The 15,393-nt window shown below is 49.2% G+C and overlaps 1 protein-coding gene across 3 annotated transcripts in view; it reads left to right on the top strand.

Moving 5' to 3' along the window:
• fam120b (family with sequence similarity 120 member B) overlaps nt 1-14,940 on the top strand; it is a 94,031-nt gene extending 79,091 nt beyond the window's left edge. For all 3 annotated transcript variants that reach the window (XM_072513053.1, XM_072513061.1, XM_072513045.1), the window contains one exon: nt 14,722-14,940. In XM_072513053.1, the coding sequence (XP_072369154.1) occupies nt 14,722-14,725 (4 nt within the window). In that variant the 3' untranslated portion in view covers nt 14,726-14,940. The remainder of the gene's footprint in view (nt 1-14,721) is intronic.
• Nucleotides 14,941-15,393: the final 453 nt, after the last annotated feature.

The raw sequence follows: 15,393 nt of genomic DNA, 5'->3' as shown, positions 1-15,393 counted from the left end.
CATCCAGCATCAGTGCTCACACATTTTTTAAAAATAAATTTAGAGTACCCAATTATTATTTTTCTGGGACAGTGACCCAGGGCCCAGATTCGAACCGGGTCCTCAGCGCCGCAGTCCCAGTGCTAACTACTGCGCACCGTGCTGCCTTGTCAGCCGCACGGTGAGGTACCAGAGAATGACTGCACAAACGTAGCATTTCAGCAGAGGAGGGAAGGAATTGGCAAAGAGAAATAAGAGTACACAACAGGAAATCATGGGTTCAGAAACATCTGCTACACTTATTTCAGTGATTTAGTATTTTCATACTTCCCCTTCCCATGATGTGTTGTGGCTCATACAAAACCCTTTGCATCTATTAAATCAGCCTCTGTTGTTAGGAGAGATTTTCCGACGTCTGCTCCCAGATGCACTTGATCAACTTGGCACCGCTAATGTCAACGAAATCAAGCAGTCAGAGAGTACTCCTGCAATCTTCCTCCAAATGGCTCAGGACCCAAGTGGAATGTTTCCGGAACATTTTGTCAAACAGATAGTTTGGGGAAACATGTTGCAGGCACCATCAGGTAACATGAATTGCAACATGAAAAATAACTTTTCACTCACCGAGTGGTGAAGATCTGGAATGCACTGCCAGGGAGTGTGTTCGAGGCATTTAAAAGGGAATGGGACTGCTGTTTGAAAAGGAACAGTATGCAGCGTTATGGGGAGATGGCGGGAAAATGGCACGAATTAAATTGCTCATTTGGAGAGCCAGTGCAGGTACTATGGGTCGAGTTTCCTCCTCCTGCACTGTATCAATTCCGTGAACTGACCCCAGATCATATAAACCACTCTCAAAAGGGGTTCGGAGACAATCCATGGGACAAAGAGTTTAAATTCTGAGGAAAGGTTAAAGAAAGTGGGGCTTGTTTGCTTTGGAAAAGAAAACCGTGATCTAATTGGAAATCCACCACCGATTTACCAAGGAGAGCATTTAAGAAGGAAGACTCTGTGATGAACACGCAGAATCATGAATCCTCTTTCTCAAAAAGGTGTGGGCGCTGGGACAACTGGAACTTTCAACACTCAGAGCGATAGATTTTTATTAAAAACAAAGTTCTGGAAAAATCCAGCTGGTCTAATAATAATAATAATAATCGCGCAGCAGGGTGGCGCAGTGGTAGCACTGCAGTCTCACGGCGCCAAGGTCCCAGGTTCGATCCCGGCTCTGGGTCACTGTCCGTGTGGAGTTTGCACATTCTCCCCGTGTTTGCGTGGGTTTTGCCCCCACAACCCCAAAGATGTGCAGGGTAGGTGGATTGAACACGCTAAATTGCCCCTTAATTGGAAAAAATGAATTGGGTTCTCTAAATTTATTTTTAAAAATAAAATAATAATAATGGCTTATTGTCACAAGTAGGCTTCAATGAAGTTACTGTGAAAAGTCCCTAGTCACCATATTCTGGCGCCTGTTCGGGGAGGCCGGTACGGGAATTGAACCCGCGCTGCTGGCCTTGTACTGCATTACTAGCCAGCTGTTTATCCCACTGTGCTAAACCAGCCTCTAGCTGCATCTGTCGCGAGAGAACATCACTCTTTTTCTGTTTTTATTACAGATCTCCGGCATCTGCAATATTTTGCTTTTATCAATAGATTTTTATTGGGTGGGGCTATCAAGTTCTGTGGAGCAAAGGTAGTTGAATAAAATTGAAATTATACAATCACCCATAATCTGGCTAAATGATGGAGCAGGCTCAAAAGGCTGAATGGCCTATCCCTGTTCCTCATGCTCAATGCTTGTAGCTCTGCAGTGTTGCGCAGAGTGCTGGAACCCTGGTACCCTTTAGCACTCGTCTCTGACTGGGCGGGCGGAGAATGGTTGCTTTGGGAGCGTACTCTTGAACTCAGTGGCAGGTCCAGCGTTAGGATTCCCAGACAGGAGCAGGGTAAATGCTGCTGACTGCCGGCTCAGTTGTGTGGCGCCTGCTAAATTTGCAAGCAGAACCGAGGGAGGTAGGTGCTGGAGAGGGGGTACAGCACTCGAAAATTGCCGGAGGTGTTCCACTTCCCAATATATCCCACAATCACGAGTTCCACCTTCCAGGTTTATATTTCTACACTCGGTCTACAGAGTGACAACGTACATGTTGAAGAGGCTTGTTTTAAAATAATGATTGAGCACAACCTACTGTCAGCAAAAAATTCATGCTCCATTTTGTGACTGACTGCCCAGTGAAGGGTGACTTTTAGCTGCAATCTGCATCTTTCACATGGTTGTGATTATGGACATACCTTGCAGTCCATTCACATGTTTGAAATTCTCTTCTCCCGATTGACAAAAGTGGAATCTCTTTCCGAGGCATTTTTTTGGCAGATTTGCAATCCTCGCCTTTGCACTGCCTAATTGGAATCTCTTTTGGAATTACCCAAGGTGTTTCTGTGTGGGAATCTGATCAAGTAGCTCACTAAAATCAAATTGGACTGTATCAAGATGTGCAGACTTTGTTTTGAAATCTCGAGAGTGGTTTAAATGATGGCCTTTGATTCAATAGGAAAGAAAGTCGTACGTGATGCGGTGTGACCAGACAGTGGTTCATGTGCTGTTAATTGCAATTTCATGACCCTCATCTCTACTGGTGTGAAGATCCAAACACAGGCACTGCAATTAAATGTGATAGTACAGGGATTGGTGACTACATGGCCATCAAAAAGTGCCCACACAGAGCATTCTAATATCCCTCCAGGTGTTCACTTCAGTGACGTGTTCCAGGTGGCTTGGAGGGTACAGAGTTGTAGATTCTTCAAATGGACAAGAATCTGGAACTGCGTAAAGTTAATGCTCACCCTTCTATGAAACCAGCTCCAGTTTGAGAAATGCTCCTTGAACCTGCCACCCCTCCAGGAATTCGCCAGTGTCTTCATGGTTCTTTGTTAACTTCAGTTAAGTCCAGGGGATCAGCCCATCCTTCGATTAGCATGAAGGAGTGCTCACAAATAGGAGAAGCCGAGCTCTGGACTGCTGCACTGTTGCCCCAGGTGTGAATCTAATGGGATGTGTTGCCCACATTCTCCTTACACTTTGCCTAAAACAACATCATCAGACAGATGTCTTTATGATTCCATTCTTCCACGTGAACATTCCTCTGCCTGTTTTCTATCATTCCCCTCATCCGGCTACAAAATGTTCTTCAAATGCTCCTCTTCAGTACATTGCCCAAATCAACTCTTCGCCTTTGAGCCGAGACAGTTAGTATCAACTGGCTATTCAACTGCAGGGTGCACCCCACATCCATATATGGTGGAGTTTCTAGTCGGGGTTGCTGGATAATCATCAGAAACAGGAACCCTGTTTCAAATGTTCCTCCTTCCACATCCCTCTTCTGCCCCTCGAACCCCGGGGCACCTCGATCAGTTAACTCAGCATGAACTGAGGTTCAAAGCTGTACACCTTCATTGCAAGACATTTGCCAACTAATATCAATGCTTCGAACCTTCCTTTCCGTATGCAGATCCTGTGCATTAATCACGGAATCACAGGAGGTGGCCATTCGGCCCATCGTGTCTGCACTGGCTTGTTCTTGATCCGCTTACGAGTGGGAACCATTTCTTCCTATCTGTTCTGTCCAGCCGCCTCACGATTTTGAACACCTGCATCAAATCTCCTCTTAGCCTTCTTCTCTCCAAGGATAACAGTCACAATCTCTCCAAATTATCCATAGAACTGAAGTTTCTTATCCCTGGAGCCATTCTTGTGAACCTCTTCTGCACTCTCTCCAATCAGTTCTCATTTTTCCGAGAGTGTGGTACCCGGACATGTACACAATACTCTAGCTGAGGTCTAACTAGTGTTGTATAAATTAATCATAACCTCCTTGCTCTAGTACTCTGCACCCCTATTAATAAATCCAGAATACTATAAGATTTATTAACTGCTCTCTCCACCTGTCCTGCCACATTCAATGATCTACGCACATATACACCAGGTCCCTCCACTCCTTTCCCCCGCTTAAGAATATTACCCCAATTTTATTTTGCCGCTCCATGTCTTTCTACCAAAATGTATCACCTCACTCTTCTGCACATTGAACTTCATTTGTCACCTATCTTCCCATTCCACCAACTTGTCTATGTCCTTTTGAGGTTCTGCACTGTCCTCTTCACAGTTTCCAATACTTCCAAGTTTTGTATCATCCACAAACTTTGAAATTGTCCCCTGGCCACCAAGATCTAGATCATTAATATATAACAGGAAAAGCAAGGGTCCCAATACCGACCCCGAGGGCACCATTACAAACCTTCCTCCAATCCGAAAAATATCTATTGACTATTGCTCTCCATTTCCTATTATTCAGCCAATTTTGTATCCACATTGCTACTGTCCCTTTTATTCCATGAGCTATAACTTTTCTCACAAGTCTGTTGTGTGGCACTGCATCGAATGCCTTTTAAATTTCCATGTACACCACATCAACAGCATTACCCTCATCGACCCTTTTCCCTCCTCAACAAACTCCAGTACGTTCGTTAAATATTATTTCCCGCCTAGAAATCCATGCTTGCTCTTCCTGATCAGCCTACATTTTTCCATGTGACTACTAATTCTATCCTGGATAATTGTTTCCAGAAGCTTATCCAGCACTGAAGTTAAACTGACTGGTCTGTAATTGCTGAGCTTATCCTCAGAACCTTTTTTGAACAAGAGCATACATCTGCAATACTCCAATCCTTTGGCACCTCCCCTGAGTCGGGAGAAGACGGGAAGATTACGGCCATCGCCCCTGCAATTTCCACTCTCACTTCCTTCAACCTTCTTGGATACATCTCATCCGGTCCCGGTGCCTTGTCAATTTTCAGCACCGATAGTCTATTCACCACTTCCTCCTTATCAATTTTGAACCATTCTAGGGACAGAGTTTTCTCGTCTTGTCGCCATGTCCTGGGTAGCATCTACTTCCTTGGTAAAGACAGATGCAAAGTATTCATTTTTTTTTTTTTAAATATTTTATTGAAAATTTTTGGTCAACCATCACAGTACATTGTGTATCCTTTACACAATAATATAACAGTATAAATAACAATGACCTGTTTTATAAACAAAGAATAAATAATATATAACGAAAACTAAAACTAAATGGCAACTGCCTTGTCTCAGATAAACACTCTCCAAAAATATGATTTAACAGTCCAATATACAATTATTTATAGCAACGACCTATACATATTATACGTATATATTAACAACCCTGAGAGTCCTTCTGGTTCCTCCTCCCCCCCCCCCCTGGGCTGCTGCTGCTCCCTTCTTCTTTTCCATTCCCTCTATCTTTCTGTAAGGTATTCGACGAATGGTTGCCACCGCCTGGTGAACCCTTGAGCCGATCCCCTTAGGACGAACTTAATCCGTTCCAGCTTTATAAACCCTGCCATGTCATTTATCCTGGTCTCCACCCCCGGGGGCTTGGCTTCCTTCCACATCAACAGTATCCTGCGCCGGGCTACTAGGGACGCAAAGGCCAAAACATCGGCCTCTCTCGCCTCCTGTACTCCCTGCTCTTGTGCAACCCCAAATATAGCCAACCCCCAGCTTGGTTCGACCTGGACCCCCACTACTTTCGAAAGCACCTTTGTCACCCCCCATCCAGAACCCCTGTAGTGCCGGACATGACCAGAACATGTGGGTGTGATTCGCTGGGCTTCTCGAGCATCTCGCACACCTATCCTCTACCCCCAAAAATTTACTGAGCCGTGCTCCAGTCATATGCGCCCTGTGTAACACCTTACATTGAATCAGGCTTAGCCTGGCACACGAGGACGATGAGTTTACCCTACTTAGGGCATCCGCCCACAGCCCCTCCTCAATCTCCTCCCCCAGCTCTTCTTCCCATTTCCCTTTCAGCTCATCTACCATAATCTCCCCCTCGTCCCTCATTTCCCTATATATATCTGACACCTTACCGTCCCCCACCCATGTCTTTGAGATCACTCTGTCCTGCACCTCATGCGTCGGGAGCTGCGGGAATTCCCTCACCTGTTGCCTCGCAAAGGCCCTCAGTTGCATATACCGGAATGCATTCCCTTGGGGCAACCCATATTTCTCGGTCAGCGCTCCCAGACTTGCGAACTTCCCATCCACAAACAGATCTTTCAATTGCGTTACTCCTGCTCTTTGCCATATTCCAAATCCCCCATCCATTCTCCCCGGGGCAAACCTATGGTTATTTCTTATCGGGGACCCCACCAAGGCTCCCGTCTTTCCCCTATGCCGTCTCCACTGTCCCCACATTTTCAAAGTCGCCACCACCACCGGGCTTGTGGTGTATTTCTTCGGTGAGAACGGCAATGGGGCCGTCACCATAGCTTGTAGGCTAGTCCCCCTACAGGATGCCCTCTCCAATCTCTTCCACGCCGCTCCCTCCTCTTCTCCCATCCACTTACTCACCATTGAGATATTGGCGGCCCAGTAGTACTCACTTAGGCTCGGCAATGCCAGCCCCCCCCTATCCCTACTACGCTGTAAGAATCCCTTCCTCACTCTCGGGGTCTTCCCGGCCCACACAAAACTCATGATACTCTTTTCGATCCTTTTGAAGAAAGCCTTCGTGATCACCACCGGGAGGCACTGAAACACAAAGAGGAATCTCGGGAGGACTACCATTTTAACCGCCTGCACCCTCCCTGCCAGTGACAGGGATACCATGTCCCATCTCTTGAAGTCCTCCTCCATTTGTTCCACCAATCGCGTTAAATTTAACCTATGCAATGTATCCCAATTCTTGGCTATCTGGATCCCCAAGTAACGAAAGTCCCTTGTTACCTTCCTCAGCGGAAAGTCCTCTATTTCTCTGCTCTGCTCCCCTGGATGCACCACAAACAACTCACTTTTCCCCATGTTCAGTTTATATCCTGAGAATTCTCCAAACTCCCGAAGTGTCCGCATTATCTCTGGCATCCCCTCCGCCGGGTCCGCTACATATAACAACAAATCATCCGCATATAGAGATACCCGGTGTTCTTCTCCTCCTCTAAGTACTCCCCTCCACTTCTTGGAACCCCTCAATGCTATTGCCAGGGGCTCAATCGCCAGTGCAAACAATAATGGGGACAGAGGGCATCCCTGCCTTGTCCCTCTATGGAGCCGAAAGTATGCAGATCCCCGTCCATTCGTGACCACACTCGCACTGGGGCCCTATACAACAGCTGCACCCATCCAACATACTCATCTCCAAAACCAAATCTCCTCACCACCTCCCACAGATAATCCCACTCCACTCTATCAAATGCTTTCTCGGCATCCATCGCCACCACTATCTCCGCTTCCCCCTCTGGTGGGGGCATCATCATTACCCCTAGCAGCCTCCGTATATTCGTATTCAGCTGTCTCCCCTTCACAAATCCAGTTTGGTCCTCATGGACCACCCTCGGGACACAATCCTCTATCCTCATTGCCATTACCTTGGCCAGAATCTTAGCGTCTACATTTAGGAGGGAAATAGGTCTATAGGACCCGCATTGCAGCGGGTCCTTTTCCTTCTTTAGGAGAAGCGATATCGTTGCCTCTGACATAGTCGGGGGCAGCTGTCCCCTTTCCTTTGCCTCATTAAAGGTCCTCATCAGTAGCGGGGCGAGCAAGTCCACATATCTCCTGTAAAATTCAACTGGGAATCCATCCGGTCCCGGAGCCTTCCCCGCCTGCATGCTCCTAATTCCTTTCACTACTTCCTCTATTTCAGTCTGTGCTCCCAGTCCCACCCTTTCCTGCTCCTCCACCTTGGGAAATTCCAGCTGGTCCAGAAAGCCCATCATTCTCTCCCTCCCATCCGGGGGTTGAGCTTCGTATAATTTTTTATAAAATGCCTTGAACACTCCATTCGCTCTCTCCGCTCCCCGCTCCATCTCTCCTTCCTCATCCCTCACTCCCCCTATTTCCCTCGCTGCTCCCCTTTTCCTCAATTGGTGGGCCAGCAACCTGCTCGCCTTCTCCCCATATTCGTACTGTACACCCTGTGCCTTCCTCCACTGTGCCTCTGCAGTACCCGTTGTCAGCAAGACAAATTCTACGTGTAGCCTTTGCCTTTCCCTGTACAGTCCCTCCTCCGGTGCCTCCGCATATTGCCTGTCCACCCTCAGAAGTTCTTGCAGCAACCGCTCCCGTTCCCTACTCTCCTGCTTTCCTTTATGTGCCCTTATTGATATCAGCTCCCCTCTAACCACTGCCTTCAGCGCCTCCCAGACCACTCCCACCTGGACCTCCCAATTATCATTGAGTTCCAAGTACTTTTCAATGCACCCCCTCACCCTTAGACACACCCCCTCATCTGCCATTAGTCCCATGTCCATTCTCCAGGGTGGGCGCCCTTCTGTTTCCTCCCCTATCTCCAAGTCCACCCAATGTGGAGTGTGATCCGAAATGGCTATAGCCGTATACTCCGTTCCCCTCACCTTCGGGATCAACGCCCTTCCCAAAACAAAAAAGTCTATTCGCGAATAGACTTTGTGGACATAGGAGAAAAACGAAAACTCCTTACTCCTAGGTCTGCTAAATCTCCACGGGTCTACTCCTCCCATCTGCTCCATAAAATCTTTAAGCACCTTGGCTGCTGCCGGCCTCCTTCCAGCCCTGGACCTCGACCTGTCCAGCCCTGGTTCCAACACCGTATTGAAATCTCCCCCATTACCAACTTTCCCACCTCTAGGTCCGGGATGCGTCCTAGCATACGCCTCATAAAATTGGCATCATCCCAGTTCGGGGCATATACGTTTACCAAAACCACCGTCTCCCCCTGTAGTTTGCCACTCACCATCACGTATCTGCCCCCGCTATCCGCCACTATAGTCTTTGCCTCAAACATTACCCGCTTCCCCACTAATATAGTCACCCCCCTGTTTTTCACATCTAGCCCCGAATGGAACACCTGCCCCACCCAACCTTTGCGTAGTCTCACCTGGTCTATCAGTTTCAAGTGCGTTTCCTGTAACATAACCACGTCTGCCTTAAGTTTCTTAAGGTGTGCGAGTACCCGTGCCCTCTTTATCGGCCCGTTCAGCCCTCTCACGTTCCACGTGATCAGCCGGGTTGGGTGGCTTTTTACCACCACCACCACCACCCCCCCCCCCCCACCCCCCCCCCCCCCCCCCCCATGTCGATTAGCCATCCCCTTTTTCCAGCTCCTCACCCGGTTCCCACGCAGCTGTGTCCCCCCCCAGGCGGTGCTCCCCCGCCCACCCCACCCCATGCCAGCTCCCCCCTCTCCCCAGCAGCAGCAGCCCAATAATTCCCCCCTCCCCCCCCCCGCTAGATCCCCCACTAGCGTAGTTACACCCCCCATGTTGCTCCCAGAAGTCAGCAAACTCTGGCCGACCTCGGCTTCCCCCCCGTGACCTCGGCTCGCACCGTGCGACGCCCCCTCCTTCCTGCTTCCCTATTCCCGCCATGATTATCATAGCGCGGGAACCGAGCCCGCGCTTCCCCCTTGGCCCTGCCCCCAATGGCCAACGCCCCATCTCCTCCACCTCCTTTCCTCCCCCCACCACCTCCTGTGGAAGAAAGAAAAGTTACCACATCGCAGGATTAATAACATAAAACTCCTCTTTTCCCCCCTTTTTACCCCCCTCTTCGCCCCCCATACTCGCCCCACCACTTTGTTTCAAACGTTCTTTTTTTAATAACCCGCTCATTCCAATTTTTCTTCCACGATAAAAGTCCACGCCTCATCCGCCGTCTCAAAGTAGTGGTGCCTCCCTTGATATGTGACCCACAGTCTTGCCGGTTGCAGCATTCCGAATTTTATCTTCTTTTTGTGAAGCACCGCCTTGGCCCGATTAAAGCTCGCCCTCCTTCTCGCCACCTCCGCACTCCAGTCTTGGTATACGCGGATCACCGCGTTCTCCCACTTACTGCTCCGGGTTTTCTTTGCCCATCAAAGGACCATTTCTCTGTCCTTAAAACGGAGGAATCTCACCACTATGGCTCTAGGAATTTCTCCTGCTCTCGGTCCTCGCGCCATCACTCGGTATGCTCCCTCCACCTCCAGCGGACCCGCCGGGGCCTCCGCTCCCATTAACGAGTGCAGCATCGTGCTCACATATGCCCCGACGTCTGCTCCCTCCGCACCTTCAGGAAGACCAAGAATCCTTAGGTTGTTCCTCCTTGCGTTGTTCTCCAGCGCCTCCAGCCTTTCCACACATCGTTTATGGTGTGCTTCGTGGATCTCCGTCTTCACCACCAGGCCCTGTATGTCGTCCTCATTCTCGGCAGCCTTTGCCTTCACGACCCGAAGCTCCCGCTCCTGGGTCTTTTGCTCCTCCTTTAGCCCTTCGATCGCCTGTAATATCGGGGCCAACAGCTCCTTCGTCATTTCCTTTTTGAGTTCTTCCACGCAGCGTTTCAAAAACTCGTGTTGTTCAGGGCCCCATATTAAACTGCCACCTTCCGACGCCATCTTGGTTTTTGCTTGCCTTCCTTGCCGCTGCTCTAAAGGATCCACCGCAATCCGGCCACCTTTCTCTCCTTTTTTCATCCGTATCCAGGGGGGATTCCCTTCTGGTTCACCGCACAGTACTTTTATCCGTTAAAATTGCCGTTGGGGCTCATATTAAGAGCCTAAAAGTCCGTTCCACTGGGAGCTGCCGAAACGTGCGACTCAGCTGGTCATCGCCGCACCCGGAAGTCGCAAAGTATTCATTGACTACCACAGCCAATCCCCTTGCCTCCATGTCTAAATTCCCTTTTAGGTCCCTCATCGGCCCCACTCCTCCCATTTACCAACCTTTTACTATTTATATGCCAAGGAATAGTTTGGGATTCCTTCTCTGTTGGCTGCCAGTCTATTCTCATAATGCCTCTTCTCTTCTCCAACTATGCCTATTCACCTCCCCTCTGAACCTTGGTTCTCAACTGTATTTTCTACCTGACACCTGTCATAAGGTGGCATACCGGGGCAGCACGGTAGCATTGTGGATAGCACAATTGCTTCACAGCTCCAGGGTCCCAGGTTCGATTCCGGCTTGGGTCACTGTCTGTGCGGAGTCTGCACATCCTCCCTGTGTGTGCGTGGGTTTCCTCCGGGTGCTCCGGTTTCCTCCCACAGTCCAAAGATGTGCAGGTTAGGTGGATTGGCCATGCTAAATTGCCCTTCGTGTCCAAAATTGCCCTTAGTGTTGGGTGGGGTTACTGGGTTATGGGGATAGGGTGGAGGTGTTGACCTTGGGTGGGGTGCTCTTTCCAAGAGCCGGTGCAGACTCGATGGGCCGAATGGCCTACTTCTGCACTGTAAATTCTATGATAAGAACAGTTTTTTCTATCTTAATTTCTATCTCCTTCTTCATCCAGGCAGCTGTGGATTAGTTTGGCCTACTTTTCCCTTTCAAGGGAATATACCTTGACTGTGTCCAGACCATTTGTGTTTTGAAGGTAGCCCATTGTTCAGCGACACTTTCTCCCATCAACCTTTCATTTCAGTCAAACCACCCCAGCTCCGTTCTTGTCCCGTTGAAGTTGGCTTTCTCCCAGTTAATTATTTTAACTTTGAATTGCCTATTATCCTTTTCTATCCCTAAACCTTACGATAAAGTGATCAATGATTATTAATAATAATCTTTACTATTGTCATAAGTAGGCTCACTATAACACTATAACAAAGTTAGTGTGAAAATCCACTAGTTGCCACATTGCGGCGCCTGTTCCGCTAAACTGAGGGAAAATTCAGAATGTCCAAATTACCTAACAGCACGTCTTTCGGGGACTTGTGGGAGGAAACCGGCGCACCCGGAGGAAACCCACACAGACACGGGGCGAACGTGCAGACTCCGCACAGACAGTGACCCAAGTGGGAATTGAACCCGAGTCCTTGGCGCTGTGAAGCAACAGTGCTAACCACTGTGCTACCATGCCTCCCACTTGACATACTGCCACCCAAAATAGGTGGGAGGGGGAGATGTGGGGGGGCTGATGGGCACAGTCTTGCCCTATGAGAATCGGGAGACAATGAGGCCCTCCCTGGTCCTCCTGGTATGGCAGACCCTCGCCTGAGCCTGTCCTCCATCCTCAGGCTCGTCCTTGGCTTGTCCTCCAGCCCCTTCTGGACCACCTCCTCAGATGAGGCCGCGTGACCCTCGTCTTCCTCCTGCTCCTCCTCCTCCTGCATGTTGCTCCATAGCTGTGCCAGATTATAGAGGGCCCAGCAGACAACCACAAAGCGGGAGACTCTCTGGGGGGTGGACTGCAGGGCACCACCAGAGTGGCCCAGGCATCAGAATCACATTTTTAACAGCTCGATGCACCGCTCAATGACAGCATGGGTGGCAGCGTGGGCCTCAGCCAAGATCTTAGTGGATATCCCTTGTCACCCATGATCTTGGGCAACGTGCATGATTCGGAGATGGTGGTAACACAGAATCTGAACCCTTAGGGAGTGGAACCCTTTCCTGTTAATTTAGGGTACTCCCGGTTGGCACGGTGGCGCTGAGGATCCGGGTTTGATCCCAGCTCTGGGTCACTATCCGTGTGAAGCTTGCACATTCTCCCCGTGTTTGCATGGGTCTCACCCCCACAACCCAAAGATGTGCAGGGTAGGTGAATTGACCACGTTAAATTGCCCCTTAATTGAAAAAAAAAGATTTTAAAAAAAAATATAGAGCACTCTCTGATGCCCCAGTGTTCGTAAGGTGGCATGCGTGCCGTCGATTGACCCCCGAACCTGGGGCATCCCGGCGATGGCAGCAAATGCTGCAGCCCAGGCAGCTTGGTGGACTTGGTCCAGCTCAAAGGTGATAAAGTCTGATGCCTGGGCATACAGAGCATTGGTTGCCTCCCAGATGCACTTGTGGGTTGTAGATTGTGAAATGCCACACATGTCGCCACTCAAGCCCTAGAATGACCCAGTGCCATAGACGCCGAAGGCAGCGGTGACCTTCACGGTGACCGGGAGCGGGTGTCCTCCTCCATGGGGTGCTAACTCCGCAAGGACGTGGCACAGGTGCCGCACTGTCTTCATGTCGAGACACCGTCTTTTGTGGCACATAGTGTCCGTTGGCTAATTGAATGACCAACGACGCCTCTACACCTTGGGCCGTCGCTGGCCTCCCCTTCTGGTTCCCTACTCAACCTGATGGGCGGCTGTGTTTTCAGGGTCTGCGGAGGCCCCTGCACATGGGGTGCTGCCTCCAATCTGTCTGTGTTGATGTTGCTGCCGTCACCAGTGTCTGACCACTTCAGCTGTCACCAGCAACACGAGGACGGCCTCCACAAAATCCACACCAGCAAACATTGTTATATCTGTAAGGAATCGGAGAAAGAGAGATAGACAATCACTTAGGCTTCCATCTCGGGACCCTCAAATCCCCCAAGCCTCCCCCACCCTTACATGTCCCACCTTCTCTCAGAGTACCATCCAGCAAGCCAGATGTGCTGGTAAACCTTACTCTGCACACACACCCCGGCCACATCAGGAGCCCCTGGACCCCAGATCTCTGCCGGGAAGATTAAGGAGACCATGCTCAGGTACCCTCCCCTGATCCATACACTTACCCTTTGGCTGCGAGAAGATCCCCAGTGCTGAAGTCCTGCTCTTTAGTGTTTGACTGTGAACAGCTGCCTCTGTGGTGCTGACTCTCCTAGAGTTCAGGTGCAGTGTTTAGGCATCAAAGTTTGCTGGACATACAGTGCACTAATCATCCTCTGAGGCATGGCACGTGTGCCCGCGAGGAGGCACTTGAGAGTTGAGGATTGTGAAGTGCAATCACAACCAACAAAGCTATATCCTCATTTGAAATAGCCTTCGGTTGTGAAGCTAGAGGCTGCTCACAGTCAAAGGGAGTGAAATTGATCTTCAGGAAAGAAGCCACAGCAGGGCTCTGTCCTGGAAGTGAAGCTGTGGTTGCCCCTGTTAGGGATCTCAACAATATTTAAAGATGGCTTGAAGGCCTCACAGACACAAAGACCCTCACCCCTGGTCCAGGGGCAACCCCAGGTCTAGAACGCTTCAGCCCCTGACCAAACCCAACTCCCCTGAGAGATCTCCTACACCCCCGAGCACTGCGGCAGCAGCTCTGGTGCCCTTGAGCTGCATGCTGGAAAATGGAAATGTCCACTCACCTCCTCACTACCCCTCAGCAGCCATTGCGCTAGCTTCACATTTTTGAAAAGGAGCACTAACCAACGCCCATTTGACTTTCCACTGAGTGGTCGGATAATTCCCAGGAGGCCGCTGCACTCACCTTCAATCTCAATAACAAGATTGAAATGAGGGTTCATGATATTCCCGCCATTTTTCTGCAAGATCTGGAACTCACCATTGGGAGCGGGTCGGGCAATTCGCAAAATGGCTCACGCCCTGAGCAAATCTCTGATATTGGACTTTGTCGCTATTCATCCAGCACGGTCAGATCTGCGCCGGGCGCAAAGCGGTGGTTGAATCGCGCCCAAAGTGCACACAGTATCCATCGTGACAGTATCTACCATGTTCTGCAAAGCCCTCCACACACACACACCCATACCCTGGGTCTCCCATTGTGACCTTGTGGACATGCATGCAGGCTGGCGTCAGAGTGCATCACCTCATTAATGTTGCTGTCTGCAGCATTGACAGAATAACAGGGCTTTTCCTAATATTTTGAACTGGATGAATAAAAGCAGAAGTTGAGCTAATCTTGTCTGAAATAACTCATAAGCATGTCTGTTTATACAAGATCTTTCTTTCTGATTAAAGGTCTAACTGTTATTTTCTGTTTAAATTTGTTTTTTTTTAGGTAATCTGGATTTCAATGTTCTCATTCTGATGGAATTAGTTGGATTGTGAAATTTTAAAGGGTGGTAAATGTTATTTGATGTGAAGAATGATGCAGCAATTGATTTCTCTTCATTCCAGAGAACAATGGTCGGAAACTTCCTTTCAATTACTGACTTTGTATTTAAAATACTTCCTTGTATACGTCTTTCAGAATATTAAATATGATTTAAAAACACAATCTGGGCATTGCTGATACCTCTGCAAGCCTCTCCACCTGCGTCAGGCAGGAGATCAATTCAGTTGTAAGGGGAATCAAGTGTCATTTCTGTGGCTGCAAACAACTCCAGGACGGTGTGTTACCTCCCTGGTGCTAGGGTCAAGGATGTCTCAGAGCAACTATGGGACATTCTGAAGGGGGCGGGTGAAGAGCCAATGGCCATGCTATACTTTGCTATAAACCACATAGGAAAAAAAAGGATGAGGTTCTAAAAGCAGAATATAGGGAGTTAGGAAGTAAATTGAAAAGTAGGACGTCAAAGGCAGTGATCTCAGGATTACTACCAGTGCCATGAGCGAGTCAGAGTTGAAATAGAAGGATATACCAAATTAATACGTGGTTGAAGAGATTTTGTGTGTGTGTTGGGGTGGGGGTGGGGGTGGGGGGGAATTGTTCAGATTCCTGGGACATTGG

The sequence above is a fragment of the Scyliorhinus torazame genome, chromosome 1, assembly GCF_047496885.1.
Source record: "Scyliorhinus torazame isolate Kashiwa2021f chromosome 1, sScyTor2.1, whole genome shotgun sequence".
Taxonomy (NCBI): domain Eukaryota; kingdom Metazoa; phylum Chordata; class Chondrichthyes; order Carcharhiniformes; family Scyliorhinidae; genus Scyliorhinus; species Scyliorhinus torazame.
Note: the sequence above shows the minus strand (reverse complement) of the source record. Positions and strands in the feature narration are given on the sequence as shown.